Source organism: Helicoverpa armigera, chromosome 31 (assembly GCF_030705265.1).
Source record: "Helicoverpa armigera isolate CAAS_96S chromosome 31, ASM3070526v1, whole genome shotgun sequence".
Taxonomy (NCBI): Eukaryota; Metazoa; Arthropoda; class Insecta; order Lepidoptera; family Noctuidae; genus Helicoverpa; species Helicoverpa armigera.
The window spans coordinates 4,362,981-4,377,281 of NC_087150.1; the positions used below are offsets into that span (position 1 = coordinate 4,362,981).

Sequence of the window (14,301 nt, forward strand, 5' to 3'; positions counted from 1 at the left end):
TAATTAGCCAGTGTTTAGCAGATTTTAATACATACAACTATGATGTTTTCTTTTACATATGCCTGTGAAGGTATTGTTCTATTTAAAGAAACGGCTTTCTTGGCTTAAAAGACCACTTACCAAAACTAAAACTTTTAATAGTCTGCGATCCAACATGGGCGACCAATCAGCTGACACATCTGAAGGCATATTTTTCCATGGTGAAATTATCTAAATTGGGTGAATTATTACATAAAACCTGTTCCCGAACAGTTTTCAGTGATAACCTAGTTATTCGAGTGGTTAATTAGCCAACATCTCTTATGGATAACGAGATTTACTTCGCGTAAGTACGAATACTATGTACGTAGGAAAATTAGATTAATTTCCGCATATATTCTATGTTACCTTGTACTTGAAATAGATAAGCGTACTATATATGTTCTTTGACCGTGGTAAAACTGATTTAGGCCAAGTTATTTATATAAAAAGTGGGAATTTGTAAATATTGATTTTCATACTCATTTTTCTGAGCATGCTTAAATCAGTTACGTAGTTATCCAAAAATCGTGATTGCGCACGGAAAAGTGTGAATATTTTTATTAATATGCCCTTTTTATGACTTACAATAGATGATTTGGTGGGAAATATAACGATTGGACATAATTTACAAGGTTATTACATGAAAAACAGTCTTTCAAAGTATTGATTTGTAATACTCAGGCAGTATGACATAACTTACAGTTAATATTTAATAAACTTAAAAGTTAACTTTAAAATTATAATAGATTTTAGCATTCTAAAGTTCAATAACATGGAAAAAATTATAAAAAAGCTATTAATTCTATTTTACATAGAGAAAATGATCAATATATTTAGGTTATCAATATGATGAAATATTGTTATATTTAGTTATCTATCATGAAATTGAATATCAAGTACTAAAGTATGCTGGTCTGCCTGTCATACACCAGTAAGTTAATGATAACTGATGTCTCATTATTATCGAAATCTAGCAACCATACAGGATAAATACATTCTAGATAGATTTTATTCCTAGTTCTTTTAAATAAGAATATATTTGTTTATTTACAACCACAACTTTTAACATTAATTCCAGAATCAGATACTATTCTACCAGCATCAAATTCTATGGTTTTAACTAGGTTCCTAATTAATATTTTGTCAAGATTATAACTTATATATTTCCAGTAATCTAATAAGTTTATGAAAATGTTATCAATCTGATGAAATTCTTTGCAACTATAAACAAACAATAATAAATCGGATTAGCCTTTTCCCAACTATATCGAAATTATCTTCCAATCTAGACAGAAGCAGCTGAGTATCAGTGTTTTACAAGGAGCAACTGCCTGTCTGACCTCCTCAACCCAGTTACCCGGGCAACCTGATAAGCTAAAATAAATATTGCATCAAACAAATCATGTAGAATTATTGATTGATTTATGAATCAGACTATCAAAAACCAATAATTCTCTTTCTGATGCAGTTAAAAGGAAATAAATTTTTAAATCACTGGGTTCTAACAGTGGTATCACTCATAATCATAGAAAACTTCTTCCCATACCTGGATAAAATATAGCCTTTAAAACTCACAAATAACATAGCATTCTACTGGTAAAGAAACTATTTCAAGTAATACTACAGGTATATGAGATTAGTGCATTTAAACAATCAATTTATTTACTAGCCATTTTCCTGCGGTTTTACGTGCTTTCCGTAGCAAATACTGCTTGTACCAGGATAAAATATAGCATGTGTTACTCAGGAAGAGTGTAGCTTTCCAACAGTGAAAAACTTTTTCAAATCACCTCAGTAGTATCAGAACCTCTAGGGTACAAGTGCAAACAAACAAACAAAAATTTGAGTACATTAGCGTAAATTAATTCAGATGACCATGAAAGCATTTTAATACAATTTTTTCTTGTTTTCTATTAGAGATTATATAAAAACGCATTGATTTTCTAATTTCTTGTTGACTGAGTAACATGTAAGTATAGATAGATAACGTCATATAGATAAGATTATATATTATCATTAACCCTGCTTCTATATAAAACTAATAATTTTGAAATATGATAGATAATACTGTTATTAATCGCGCTAACACCAATCTTGTCCAGTTATCTATACTAAAATAAGAAGGAAACATGATTTTTTTTGTACTCTAAACGCTCCGAAACTACTGAACCGATTTGAAAAATTCTTTCACTGTTGGGGCGCTACACTCTTTCCGAGTAACATAGGCTATATTTTATCCCGGTACGGGCAGTAGTTTCCATGGGACGCGGGTAAAACCGCGGAAAAACGACTAGTTATATATATAGACGACTTGTCAAGTTCAATGACCGAGAGAGAGCAAAAAGTTGGCTTACAATACAAAACGTTATTCTGTCTGTAACATTACTGAGAAATTCGTGATGCGTTATTTACCAAAACGACTATGACGCAATGTGACAAAAACTCTCTGAGGCCAAAAGAAGTAGTGGGTTTTTCTTGTGACGAAACACGATGTTACAGTGATCGAAAGAGAAAAACGAAAATAATATAATGTATGAATGGCTGTCTTTCGAGCTTTCCCGCCTAGACTACTGAACCGATTTGTATGAAAATTGGTACACAAATACTTTCCCTAAAACCAGATAAAAGACTTATGATGGGTCGACACGACGCAGTCTTTAAGTTTGTTTAAATATCTGTAGGAACTCAAAGTCTGTGTAAAAATCTGAAGTCTGAGTGAAAATATGATGACAAGATGTTTGTGCAGACTTATCATTGGCTCTGACTTTTGTATGCACCGATTTGTTGCACAGACACAAATTCTATGAAAGTCTGTGTGAAGTTGGTATCATGTGGGCCCATCATAACTTAGTAGTACCCTTGGGATGCGATATCCGCAGAACATACAATGTACAATGTATGACAACACACTCGCTTTATTTTGAGTCATTATCATCATCATCCTCCTGCCCTTATCCCAATTTTATTTGGGGTCGGCGCAGCATGTTTTCTCCTTCCATACTCTTCTATCTGCCGTCATCTCATATGTAACATTCTTTCTTACCACCTACTTTCACACAATCCATCATTTTGAGTAGCAACATAAAAGCAATGCATATACTACCTATAATATTATAAATGCGAAAGTAACTCTGTCTGTCTGTTACGCTTTCACGTCTAAACCACTGAACTTATTTTAATACAATTAGGTACAGAGCTAGACTTGACCTTGATAAAGAACATAGGATAGTTTTTATCCCGGACTTTTGAAGAATTCTCTTGGAGACGCGATATAACCGAACTCTACGTGGGCAAAGCCACGGACGGAAGCTAGTATATTATAATCTCTTTAACTTTATCAATATTATCTCATTAGCAAATACTTCCTGCTTGACATGTAAATGCAATTTACAACAATGTATTATGTTAATAATGATAAATAATTTGTATAATACTGGCCGTTACTTGCCATTTCACTTGCATCTAGGGAAACTACTGACCGTAGTCGAATAAAATGTGGTTAATATCACTCTCATTTTTTGTTTGTAAAGGCTCTGAAACCACTGAAAATTCTATCACTGTTTGGAAGCTCCCTTTCCCGTGCCTCTACTCAGACAAAATATAACCTAATGGCTGTGTGCCCGCGGTTTTACCCGATTCCCGTAGCCTATGTTACTCGGGAAAAGTGTAGCTTTCCAACAGTGAAAGAATTTTTCAAATCGGTTAAATAGTTTCGGAGCCGTTACGGTACAAACAAAAAAAATCCTCTTTATTATATTAGTGATGTCCTCCTAGCCGATTATCGGCTATGGCGGCTGTCCTCACGTAAGGAGACTAGCCAACTGCGCAGGACATATTATAGTGCACAAGCATTTGCGCAGACACAGGTGCACTCCCTATTCCTTCACTCTCATAGCCCGATGGGACGGCAACCCGACACGACCGGAGAGAGATCAGGCGCAGGACCGACATTTACGTGCTCTCCGATGCACGGGTGTATCAATCACCAACTTCCAGGCTCCGGGCTGTTTTGTGAAAGTCTTCTAAAACCCACAAAGCGATTTCGGCCCGACTCGGGAATCGAACCCGAGACCTCGTGCTCAGCAGCCGCACTTGCGACAACTAGACCAACGAGGCAGTTATATTAGTATAGAATAGATAAATAATATAATTCTCTTCATTATACAAGTACAATATATAAATATATACATATGTTATTGTTTTCGTATGACGACAAAATACTTGCATAATGATGACAGATTGGAAATAAACATGAAGCAATGTGACGAACTTATATCACGTAATATCATAATTATGTAGAAATGGCTTATTTATAGAACTACTTAATACTTTCGTTTCAACCGCGTCTGAAGGGAACTGCTTCTCGCTTCGGGATAAAAAGTAGCCTAAGATATTTGTCTAGGTATGTGAAAGTCCCTTGTAAATTAAAAACTTCGGAAATATATTATTTCTTAAAAGAGTTCGTCATCAATCTTATGAAGTTCGACACTATTTAGATTATGTGAATGTGACAAAAAGGAAATATTGTACATAAGTTTTTGAAAAAATTCTGCTGAATTATTATTTCTTAAAAAGAAGATACCGACGAATTGCAAACCTCGTCCTTTTTTAAAGTCGGTTAAAAATGTTCTTTTGACAAAAATTATGTTAAGTTGAATTTTAGGGGAGTTTGTTGCGACACTTCTTCTTCCCAGCAAAAACACAAAGGAAGTGGTGAAGGGTGGTCGTTTTGGGGGCTGTCTTTTGTAAATTTCTGACATTCGAAAAGTGCTGTTTTGCAGCCAAGTTTGAATAAAATTTGATTGATTAATTGATTTATTTTTTCAGGTCCATTGAGCAGCCGCAGACAGCTGAAAATTAAAACATGGAAGAGCCTATATCTAGGAAAAAAAATAAACTACATTTGGACACAAATAAAATCACTTAGCTAACGCGAAACTGTGTAAAATAAGCTAAAAAATAAATCTAAAAAAAATAAACAAAAAAAAAATCTAGCTAATTTAGAGATCTAGTCTCTATAGACGTAAACTGAATAGTGAAATTAATAATAATAAAAAAAAAAAACAAAAAATATTTATTTTTCGTTAATAATAATTATTGTTATTATACAATTTAGTTGACAGTTGATTCCATTTATAATCCGTATTGAAAATACAATAGTTATATTAATAAATATAGTTTTTAAAACTATTTTTTAATGGTTACCAAAGAAAGAATTGTGTAGATTTTAGTACTAGTGCGGGATTGGATGTTTTTAAATGTACGAGATTCGATAGGGAGGGTGAAAAATAGTATTTTTGGGGCGGGGGAATGTACCATGGCCGCTACGATGGTTGAAACACCGCCGCCTCAGCTTATTACGACGATAGAATGGAGTATGATGGACAAGAAGAAGTTTTTTCCGCTTTATACTTTGAGTAGTTTCACAGGTAAGATTTTTTGTGTATTTTTTAAAACTTATGTAGCTTTTTTCCTGCTTACGTCCATTGATACATACACCTGTCTTGTCTAGTAGTCTGTACTACTGGGCACGAGGTCTCGGGTTCGATTCCTGGGATAGTTTAGGAAATTATCAGAAAGCAGCCCGGAGTCTGGAAGTTGGTGATTGATACACCAGTGCATCAGAGGGCACGTAAATGTCGGTCCTTCGATTGATCTCTCCAGTCCTGAAGAGGAAAATTCACTATACATTTTATAACTCCTTTTTCTCTATACAAAGTACCAAGACTCGTTGAAAATATCTTTTTAAATATTTAATTACAGCTGTTCACAATATTTTATCTATATAATTATGTTGATTGGCTTACCAGACATAGAATTTTGATATTAGCCTCATTCAAGTAATATCAAATTCTAGTACAAGAAAAAATACTAATTTCTTACATTATCCCTTCCAGTTAGATGCGCACTATACCCGCTGACGCTGATCAAGACGCAAATACAAGTGCAACGCAAGAAGGAGGCTTACAGCGGCGTGGCCGACGCTATATCTAAGATATACAGGAACGAGGGCGTGCCGGGGCTCTATAGAGGTTTCTGGCTGTCTAGTGTGAGTATAAGTATATAAACTGTTACTCATAGTTCAAGCAGGAGGCTTACAGCGGCGTCGCGGACGCTATATCTAAGATATACAGGAACGAGGGCGTGCCGGGGCTCTATAGAGGTTTCTGGCTGTCTAGTGTGATTATAAATATATAAACTACTAGCTTTCCGCCCGCGGCTTCGCCCGCGTGGAATTCGGTTATATTGCGGTATAAATCACAACTATAAGAAAATAATCAAAAGACCCCTCCCGCTGTGGGTTAGCAGCGGTGAGGGAGTGTCAGACTCTTACTGACTAAAATTGTCGTGTTCCGTCCTAGGCCTTTTATATACCAGGGCCGCGGTATCTCTTTCGAACAACCCGCAGCCCCGGCTGGCCCTGGCCCTACTGGGCCCCACTGATTTCAAAACACCTTAAGAAGACTAATTCGCGGCGAACCTTAACACCGCGATACAGAAAAGCACAACGCCATCTATCGAGCTATCGGGAAGCTCGCGATTGAACAATGAGCTACAGGTTAAAGCGCGAGATATCATTGCACTTCTTACGTATCTTAAAATTAAAAAAAAACAACGTCACCACGTTTTAAAAAGCTATCATTCCACTTCTTACGTATTTTAAAAACACATCGTTACCACGTTTTAAAAACACCCAGCGCCATCTATCGCATACCTCAAGAACTAAATAACTTAACTAATACATATACCAATTAGTAATTCGTTGAATTATAGTTATTTCAGGATAAGTAGATGTAAAAAAAACAGTTAAGACGATAAAACAAATTGTACGTCATCCCTCGGGAATTCCTCATTTTCGAGGATTCATTATCGTATCATTTTTTAAACGACACACAGCGCCATCTACAATCCATCCATCAAGCAAACAATATTTTTGTTTTCCCTCGGGAATATCTATTTTTTTCGGGATAAAAAGTACCCTATTATTTAATCCGGACTTCTAACTTTACGTCTGCAAAATTTCAAAGCAATCGGTTCAGTAGTTACGGCGTGAAAGCGGAACAAACAAACAAACAAACAAACAAACAAACAAACAAACTCACTTTCCGATTTATAATATTAGTAAGGATTATTTATACGGGCGAAAGTAAGTTTATTTTCGCGCTAAAACTGCTGATTTGTCAAAATATCTTGCCAATTATCTTTATAAACAAATCATCTCAAACCATTTTTTTACCTTATAGATTAGCTTATGAGGCCGAAATAAAGACTGAGTTAATTTATATCTGAACTGTCCAACATGTTAAACTTCAGGAAGAGCCAATATTTAATCACACCTTTCTCCAATCTGCTGGAGTTGAATGAAAGAGTTAACCCAGCAGTTAAAATTCTTCAAAAGATAGCTGGGACTAACAACTTACTTGCATTAGTTTTTGGTGTAATTCATAGAATAGAAAATAATTTATTTGCTTAAAATATGGTTACAATTATAGGTCTTATATCATCATCATCATCCCAGCCATAGGACGTCCACTGCTGAACATAGGCGTCCCCCTTAGATCTCCACAGATACCTGTTGGAGGCGACCTGCATCCAGCGTCTTCCGGCGACCTTTATAAGGTCGTCTGTCCACCTTGTTGGTGGACGTCCTACATACACACACAATATTAATGTTGTATTGTTTCTTCAGTTTCAGATAATATCAGGCATATTCTACATCACGACGTACGAAGAGGTTCGACACGAGCTAGGCAAATATGACGTCAGTCCCAAAATGAAGGTAAATATTACATTTTATTGATTTAAGAAGTTTTTTGTTACTAGTGAAATATGTATTTTTAATGACTTTTGCAATTTACATATTAGACAAGAATTGTGCGGATAATTTTGATTTTATTTCTATCCAAGATTAGCATATTTGTCGGTCTGCTCGTTGCCTGCCTCGTTGGTCTAGGTCACGATGTCTCGGGTTCGATTCCCGAGTCGGGCCGAAATCGCTTTGTGGGTTTTAGAAGACTTTCACATGGATGGATGCAGCTGAGTACCAGTATTTTACAAGGAGCGACTGCCTATCTGACGTCCTCAACCCAGTTACCCGGGCAACTCAATACCCCTTGGTTAGACTTACTGGCTTCTGACTACCCGTAACGACTGCCAAGGATGTTCAATGACAGCCGGGACCTACAGTTTATCGTGCCTTCCGAAATGTGTTTCGGAAGGCACGATAATGGTCATTGGTGTTTAAGATATACTTAGGAAGTACATATAAACTTAGAAAAGTTGCATTGGCACTTGCCTGACATGAAATCGAACTCACACACTCATACTTGAGAGGTTGGTTCTTTACCCACTAGGCCACCACAACTCCCACTAGTATTTCTCCAAATTTTCAAATTCCTACCCCACTTAAGATTTTCCTCATAAACTCATACTTATCTTACAAAAGCGTGTTAGGCGACGCACCGCGATTAACATAGACTGTTTCAGTCTTTCATAGGCGGCGGGTGCGCGTCCATAGTGGGACAGACTATAATAGTGCCCTTCGACGTGCTCAGCCAACATCTCATGGTTTCTTTAATTCGGCTAATTTCTATAAGAATCCATTTTTTCATTCATCATCTTCCGAACCTCTTCCCTAACTATTTTAGGGTCGGCTTCCAGTCTAACCGGATGCAGCTGAGTACCAGGGTGCCACAAGGAGCGACTGCCCTATCTGAACTCCTCAACCTAGTTACCCGCGCAACCCCGTAGTAAGACTGGTAGTCAGACGTACTGGTTTCTGACTACCCGTAACGACTGCCAAGGATGTTCAATGACAGCCGGGACCTACAATTTATCGTGTCTTCCGAAACACAATCATTGGTGTCCAAGATTTACTTAGAAAGTCCATACAAATCTATTGGTACTTGCCTGACCTAGAATCGAAACCGCGGCCTCGATCTCGAGAGGTTGGTTCTTTGCACACTAGGCCACCACGACTCCCACTAGTATTTCTCCAAATTTTCAAATTCCTACCCCACTTAAGTTTTTCCTCATAAACCCATACTTATCTTATAAAAGCGTGTTAGGCAACGCACCGCGATTAACGTAGACTGTTTCAGTCCTTCATAGGTGGCGGGTGCGCGTCCATAGTGGGACAGACTATAATAGTGCCCTTCGACGTGCTCAGCCAACATCTCATGGTCCTAGGCCTGGTTAAAGGACGGGGGAATACGAGGAACCCGGTAAGTTTGAAATTGTATTTTTTGTAATTTTTTTGTGATGTGCTTAAGTATGTAGTTTTCTTGTTATGACAAATACTATGCTGAAAACCGTATTTTAGTGAAACGTGCGGTAATGTTTTCTATATTAAATCTAATGTTACCCATAAGGATGAAGAGTTTGATTGCTTAAACTTGCTAGTCTCAAGAGCTACTGGAGCCCGATTCTCCTAATTTTACTTAAGCGCCATTCGATTGACGTTCGACTCGATTCGACTGAGATCCAATCCCGACTCGATTACGATTGAAGCGTATGTGGCATTCCGCTATTTTTTCTTTGAAATAAACGTTTTTATCCTTTTCTGTCATTCAATAATGAATCATTTTGTCTGCAAATGATTTACAATTGCAAAATGATTGCACAGCAAACTACCGTATAGACCAAAATCATCAAAATAGCAGACCAATCGGACACCAATCAAATGTCAATCGAATACGATTGGTCTTTTATTAGTAGCAGAATGCCCGATATGGTTAAAACTGCTATTACGATCATATTGCGATTCGATTTCTATTTCATTTTGACATTATTAACTTAGGAGAATCGGGGCCCTGGACAGATTGAAAAAAAAATCTGTTATAGAAAGCACATTTATTGAGGAAGGCTAATTTTCATTCGGGTGCGCGGAGTATTTCCCATGTGATACTACTAGTGAAACCGCTCTCGGAAGCTATTCAAGTTAAAGAAAGTAGTTTTATTCAGTTTCTTAGCTAACCCGGATATCCGGATTATTTACATAATATTTTTTCTCTTTTCTTGTAGAAACTTAAGACATATTTTAATTAAGATATATTTTTAACGTTACATTCCTTCTCCCCCAGCAAATGAACCCGCTAGGCCTTGACCTAGAAAAGCGCATGTCTAAAGCGGCCCTAGCTAAAGAGGTAGCGATACGCGTGTACCAACTGCACGGCCCGCTCGGCTACTACCGCGGCTACGCGGCGTCGCTGGCCGCCTATGTGCCCAACTCCGCGCTCTGGTGGGCGTTTTATACGGCTTATCAAGGTTTGTGACGAACTTTGTGACCAATTGTATTGTGATGAGAGGTTTGTGACGAGATTTGGTGACGTTCTTTTGTATGCTTTGTATGTTGTTTGAATGACGAATTTTGCAAGTTATTTTTTGTGACAATCTTTAGAGTTGGTGACGGATATAAATAGGCATGGACAGTTAGATAGACAGTTTTTCGTCAGGAAATAATAATTGATGACGAACTTTTTGTTGACGAAATATTTTTTTGTGAATTACTAAATAATGTGTTGATCTTTTTAAGTTACTACGTCGTTGTAGAAAATCTATGATTTGTGTCCTGTCATCCCCATCAGGGATGAGGCTTGTAAAAAGCTTTTCCACCTCCTAGGAAAGATCTTAAGCAACGATAACTTACATAATCTTACTTGAAGACCGTATTTTGTCTGACCTTTTTTTTACTCTTACCTAAAAAGGAACATAGTGAATTGACTAAAACCCACCATGTTCTTTCTTAAGCCCTTCATATACCAGGGCTTTGGTAATTTTGCGAAGAAACCCAAAACTGTATGTTTTTCTTTGTTCACAGATGAGCTACTAAAAATAGCGCCTTCATGGGTGTCGACGCTGCTCATCCAGTGCGCGGCGGGGACGCTCGGCGGCTTCACAACCACCTTCCTGACCAACCCGCTCGATATTGTGCGAGCTAGATTACAGGTTAGTTAGTTAGTTAGTTAACAAATAGCGCCGCGCATGGGTGTCGACGCTGCTCATCCAGTGCGCGGCGGGGACGCTCGGCGGCTTCACAACCACCTTCCTGACCAACCCGCTCGATATTGTGCGAGCTAGATTACAGGTTAGTTAGTTAGTTAGTTAACAAATAGCGCCGCGCATGGGTGTCGACGCTGCTCATCCAGTGCGCGGCGGGGACGCTCGGCGGCTTCACAACCACCTTCCTGACCAACCCGCTCGATATTGTGCGAGCTAGATTACAGGTTAGTTAGTTAGTTAGTTAACAAATAGCGCCGCGCATGGGTGTCGACGCTGCTCATCCAGTGCGCGGCGGGGACGCTCGGCGGCTTCACAACCACCTTCCTGACCAACCCGCTCGATATTGTGCGAGCTAGATTACAGGTTAGTTAGTTAGTTAGTTAACAAATAGCGCCGCGCATGGGTGTCGACGCTGCTCATCCAGTGCGCGGCGGGGACGCTCGGCGGCTTCACAACCACCTTCCTGACCAACCCGCTCGATATTGTGCGAGCTAGATTACAGGTTAGTTAGTTAGTTAGTTAACAAATAGCGCCGCGCATGGGTGTCGACGCTGCTCATCCAGTGCGCGGCGGGGACGCTCGGCGGCTTCACAACCACCTTCCTGACCAACCCGCTCGATATTGTGCGAGCTAGATTACAGGTTAGTTAGTTAGTTAGTTAACAAATAGCGCCGCGCATGGGTGTCGACGCTGCTCATCCAGTGCGCGGCGGGGACGCTCGGCGGCTTCACAACCACCTTCCTGACCAACCCGCTCGATATTGTGCGAGCTAGATTACAGGTTAGTTAGTTAGTTAGTTAACAAATAGCGCCGCGCATGGGTGTCGACGCTGCTCATCCAGTGCGCGGCGGGGACGCTCGGCGGCTTCACAACCACCTTCCTGACCAACCCGCTCGATATTGTGCGAGCTAGATTACAGGTTAGTTAGTTAGTTAGTTAACAAATAGCGCCGCGCATGGGTGTCGACGCTGCTCATCCAGTGCGCGGCGGGGACGCTCGGCGGCTTCACAACCACCTTCCTGACCAACCCGCTCGATATTGTGCGAGCTAGATTACAGGTTAGTTAGTTAGTTAGTTAACAAATAGCGCCGCGCATGGGTGTCGACGCTGCTCATCCAGTGCGCGGCGGGGACGCTCGGCGGCTTCACAACCACCTTCCTGACCAACCCGCTCGATATTGTGCGAGCTAGATTACAGGTTAGTTAGTTAGTTAGTTAACAAATAGCGCCGCGCATGGGTGTCGACGCTGCTCATCCAGTGCGCGGCGGGGACGCTCGGCGGCTTCACAACCACCTTCCTGACCAACCCGCTCGATATTGTGCGAGCTAGATTACAGGTTAGTTAGTTAGTTAGTTAACAAATAGCGCCGCGCATGGGTGTCGACGCTGCTCATCCAGTGCGCGGCGGGGACGCTCGGCGGCTTCACAACCACCTTCCTGACCAACCCGCTCGATATTGTGCGAGCTAGATTACAGGTTAGTTAGTTAGTTAGTTAACAAATAGCGCCGCGCATGGGTGTCGACGCTGCTCATCCAGTGCGCGGCGGGGACGCTCGGCGGCTTCACAACCACCTTCCTGACCAACCCGCTCGATATTGTGCGAGCTAGATTACAGGTTAGTTAGTTAGTTAGTTAACAAATAGCGCCGCGCATGGGTGTCGACGCTGCTCATCCAGTGCGCGGCGGGGACGCTCGGCGGCTTCACAACCACCTTCCTGACCAACCCGCTCGATATTGTGCGAGCTAGATTACAGGTTAGTTAGTTAGTTAGTTAACAAATAGCGCCGCGCATGGGTGTCGACGCTGCTCATCCAGTGCGCGGCGGGGACGCTCGGCGGCTTCACAACCACCTTCCTGACCAACCCGCTCGATATTGTGCGAGCTAGATTACAGGTTAGTTAGTTAGTTAGTTAACAAATAGCGCCGCGCATGGGTGTCGACGCTGCTCATCCAGTGCGCGGCGGGGACGCTCGGCGGCTTCACAACCACCTTCCTGACCAACCCGCTCGATATTGTGCGAGCTAGATTACAGGTTAGTTAGTTAGTTAGTTAACAAATAGCGCCGCGCATGGGTGTCGACGCTGCTCATCCAGTGCGCGGCGGGGACGCTCGGCGGCTTCACAACCACCTTCCTGACCAACCCGCTCGATATTGTGCGAGCTAGATTACAGGTTAGTTAGTTAGTTAGTTAACAAATAGCGCCGCGCATGGGTGTCGACGCTGCTCATCCAGTGCGCGGCGGGGACGCTCGGCGGCTTCACAACCACCTTCCTGACCAACCCGCTCGATATTGTGCGAGCTAGATTACAGGTTAGTTAGTTAGTTAGTTAACAAATAGCGCCGCGCATGGGTGTCGACGCTGCTCATCCAGTGCGCGGCGGGGACGCTCGGCGGCTTCACAACCACCTTCCTGACCAACCCGCTCGATATTGTGCGAGCTAGATTACAGGTTAGTTAGTTAGTTAGTTAACAAATAGCGCCGCGCATGGGTGTCGACGCTGCTCATCCAGTGCGCGGCGGGGACGCTCGGCGGCTTCACAACCACCTTCCTGACCAACCCGCTCGATATTGTGCGAGCTAGATTACAGGTTAGTTGCAAGTCAAAGTCGAAGTCCTATCTCATATCATCTGCCTTGCCTTTGCCCAACTGTGTTTTGAGGTCGGCATAACACAGCTGTCGTGACGTGCTTTGTCGTTGATGTATGCCATGACCTTTAGTCGTTTATTGGAAATGGGCTTGTTAGCAGTTCTTTCGCGATAAAAAAACAACAACAGAACTTTGATTAAACTGCTGTTTTGTTTAAGATGTTAGTTACCTACATAAAAGGGGCTGTTGTTTTGGGGTTACGTTTGAAACAATTTCATATTGGTTTCACCCATTATCCGAGGGAATCTTCGTATTCAGTATTCACTTTGCAGTTATTTTCCGCGCTTAGGTCCCAAATAATATTTTTGGGATATAGCCCGTTTTCTCGTCTATCTTGACCACTAGAAAACTGTTTTATGAATTATTTTATTAATTGTTCCACAGGTGGAAGGCGTAGGCACCATGAAAGACATATTCAAAGCCCTATGGGCAGAAGAAGGGCTGCTAGGACTGTACTTCAAAGGCTTGTCAGCTCGTCTAGTCCAATCAGCCTGCTTCTCATTCAGCATCATCCTTGGCTACGAGAGCATCAAGCGCGTGGCTCTGAGCGAGGAGTTCAAGCCGCGCGTGCGCTGGTGACGCGACGTCGAGCGCTCGTGTCTCGCGCCACTCACAATATACATGTGGCCGCGC

At 41.0% G+C, this 14,301-nt stretch overlaps 1 protein-coding gene across 1 annotated transcript; it reads left to right on the forward strand.

Moving 5' to 3' along the window:
* Window positions 1-126: 126 nt before the first annotated feature.
* Window positions 127-14,301, forward strand: LOC126053500 (solute carrier family 25 member 44). The gene is made up of 8 exons (XM_064043304.1): window positions 127-325; window positions 4,849-5,450; window positions 5,919-6,070; window positions 7,712-7,801; window positions 9,123-9,245; window positions 10,104-10,287; window positions 10,841-10,968; window positions 14,053-14,301. Exons 2-8 carry the CDS (start codon window positions 5,270-5,272, stop codon window positions 14,245-14,247), a joined length of 1,053 nt encoding a protein of 350 aa, XP_063899374.1. The 5' UTR covers window positions 127-325; window positions 4,849-5,269; the 3' UTR covers window positions 14,248-14,301.

Coding starts and splice junctions, on each gene's coding strand:
- LOC126053500 (XM_064043304.1), top strand. CDS start 5,270: ATGTTTTTAAATGTACGAGATTCGATAGGGAGGGTGAAAAATAGTATT. Junction 5,451..5,918: donor TACTTTGAGTAGTTTCACAG/GTAAGATTTTTT, acceptor TATCCCTTCCAG/TTAGATGCGCACTATACCCG. Junction 7,802..9,122: donor ACGTCAGTCCCAAAATGAAG/GTAAATATTACA, acceptor AGACTGTTTCAG/TCCTTCATAGGTGGCGGGTG.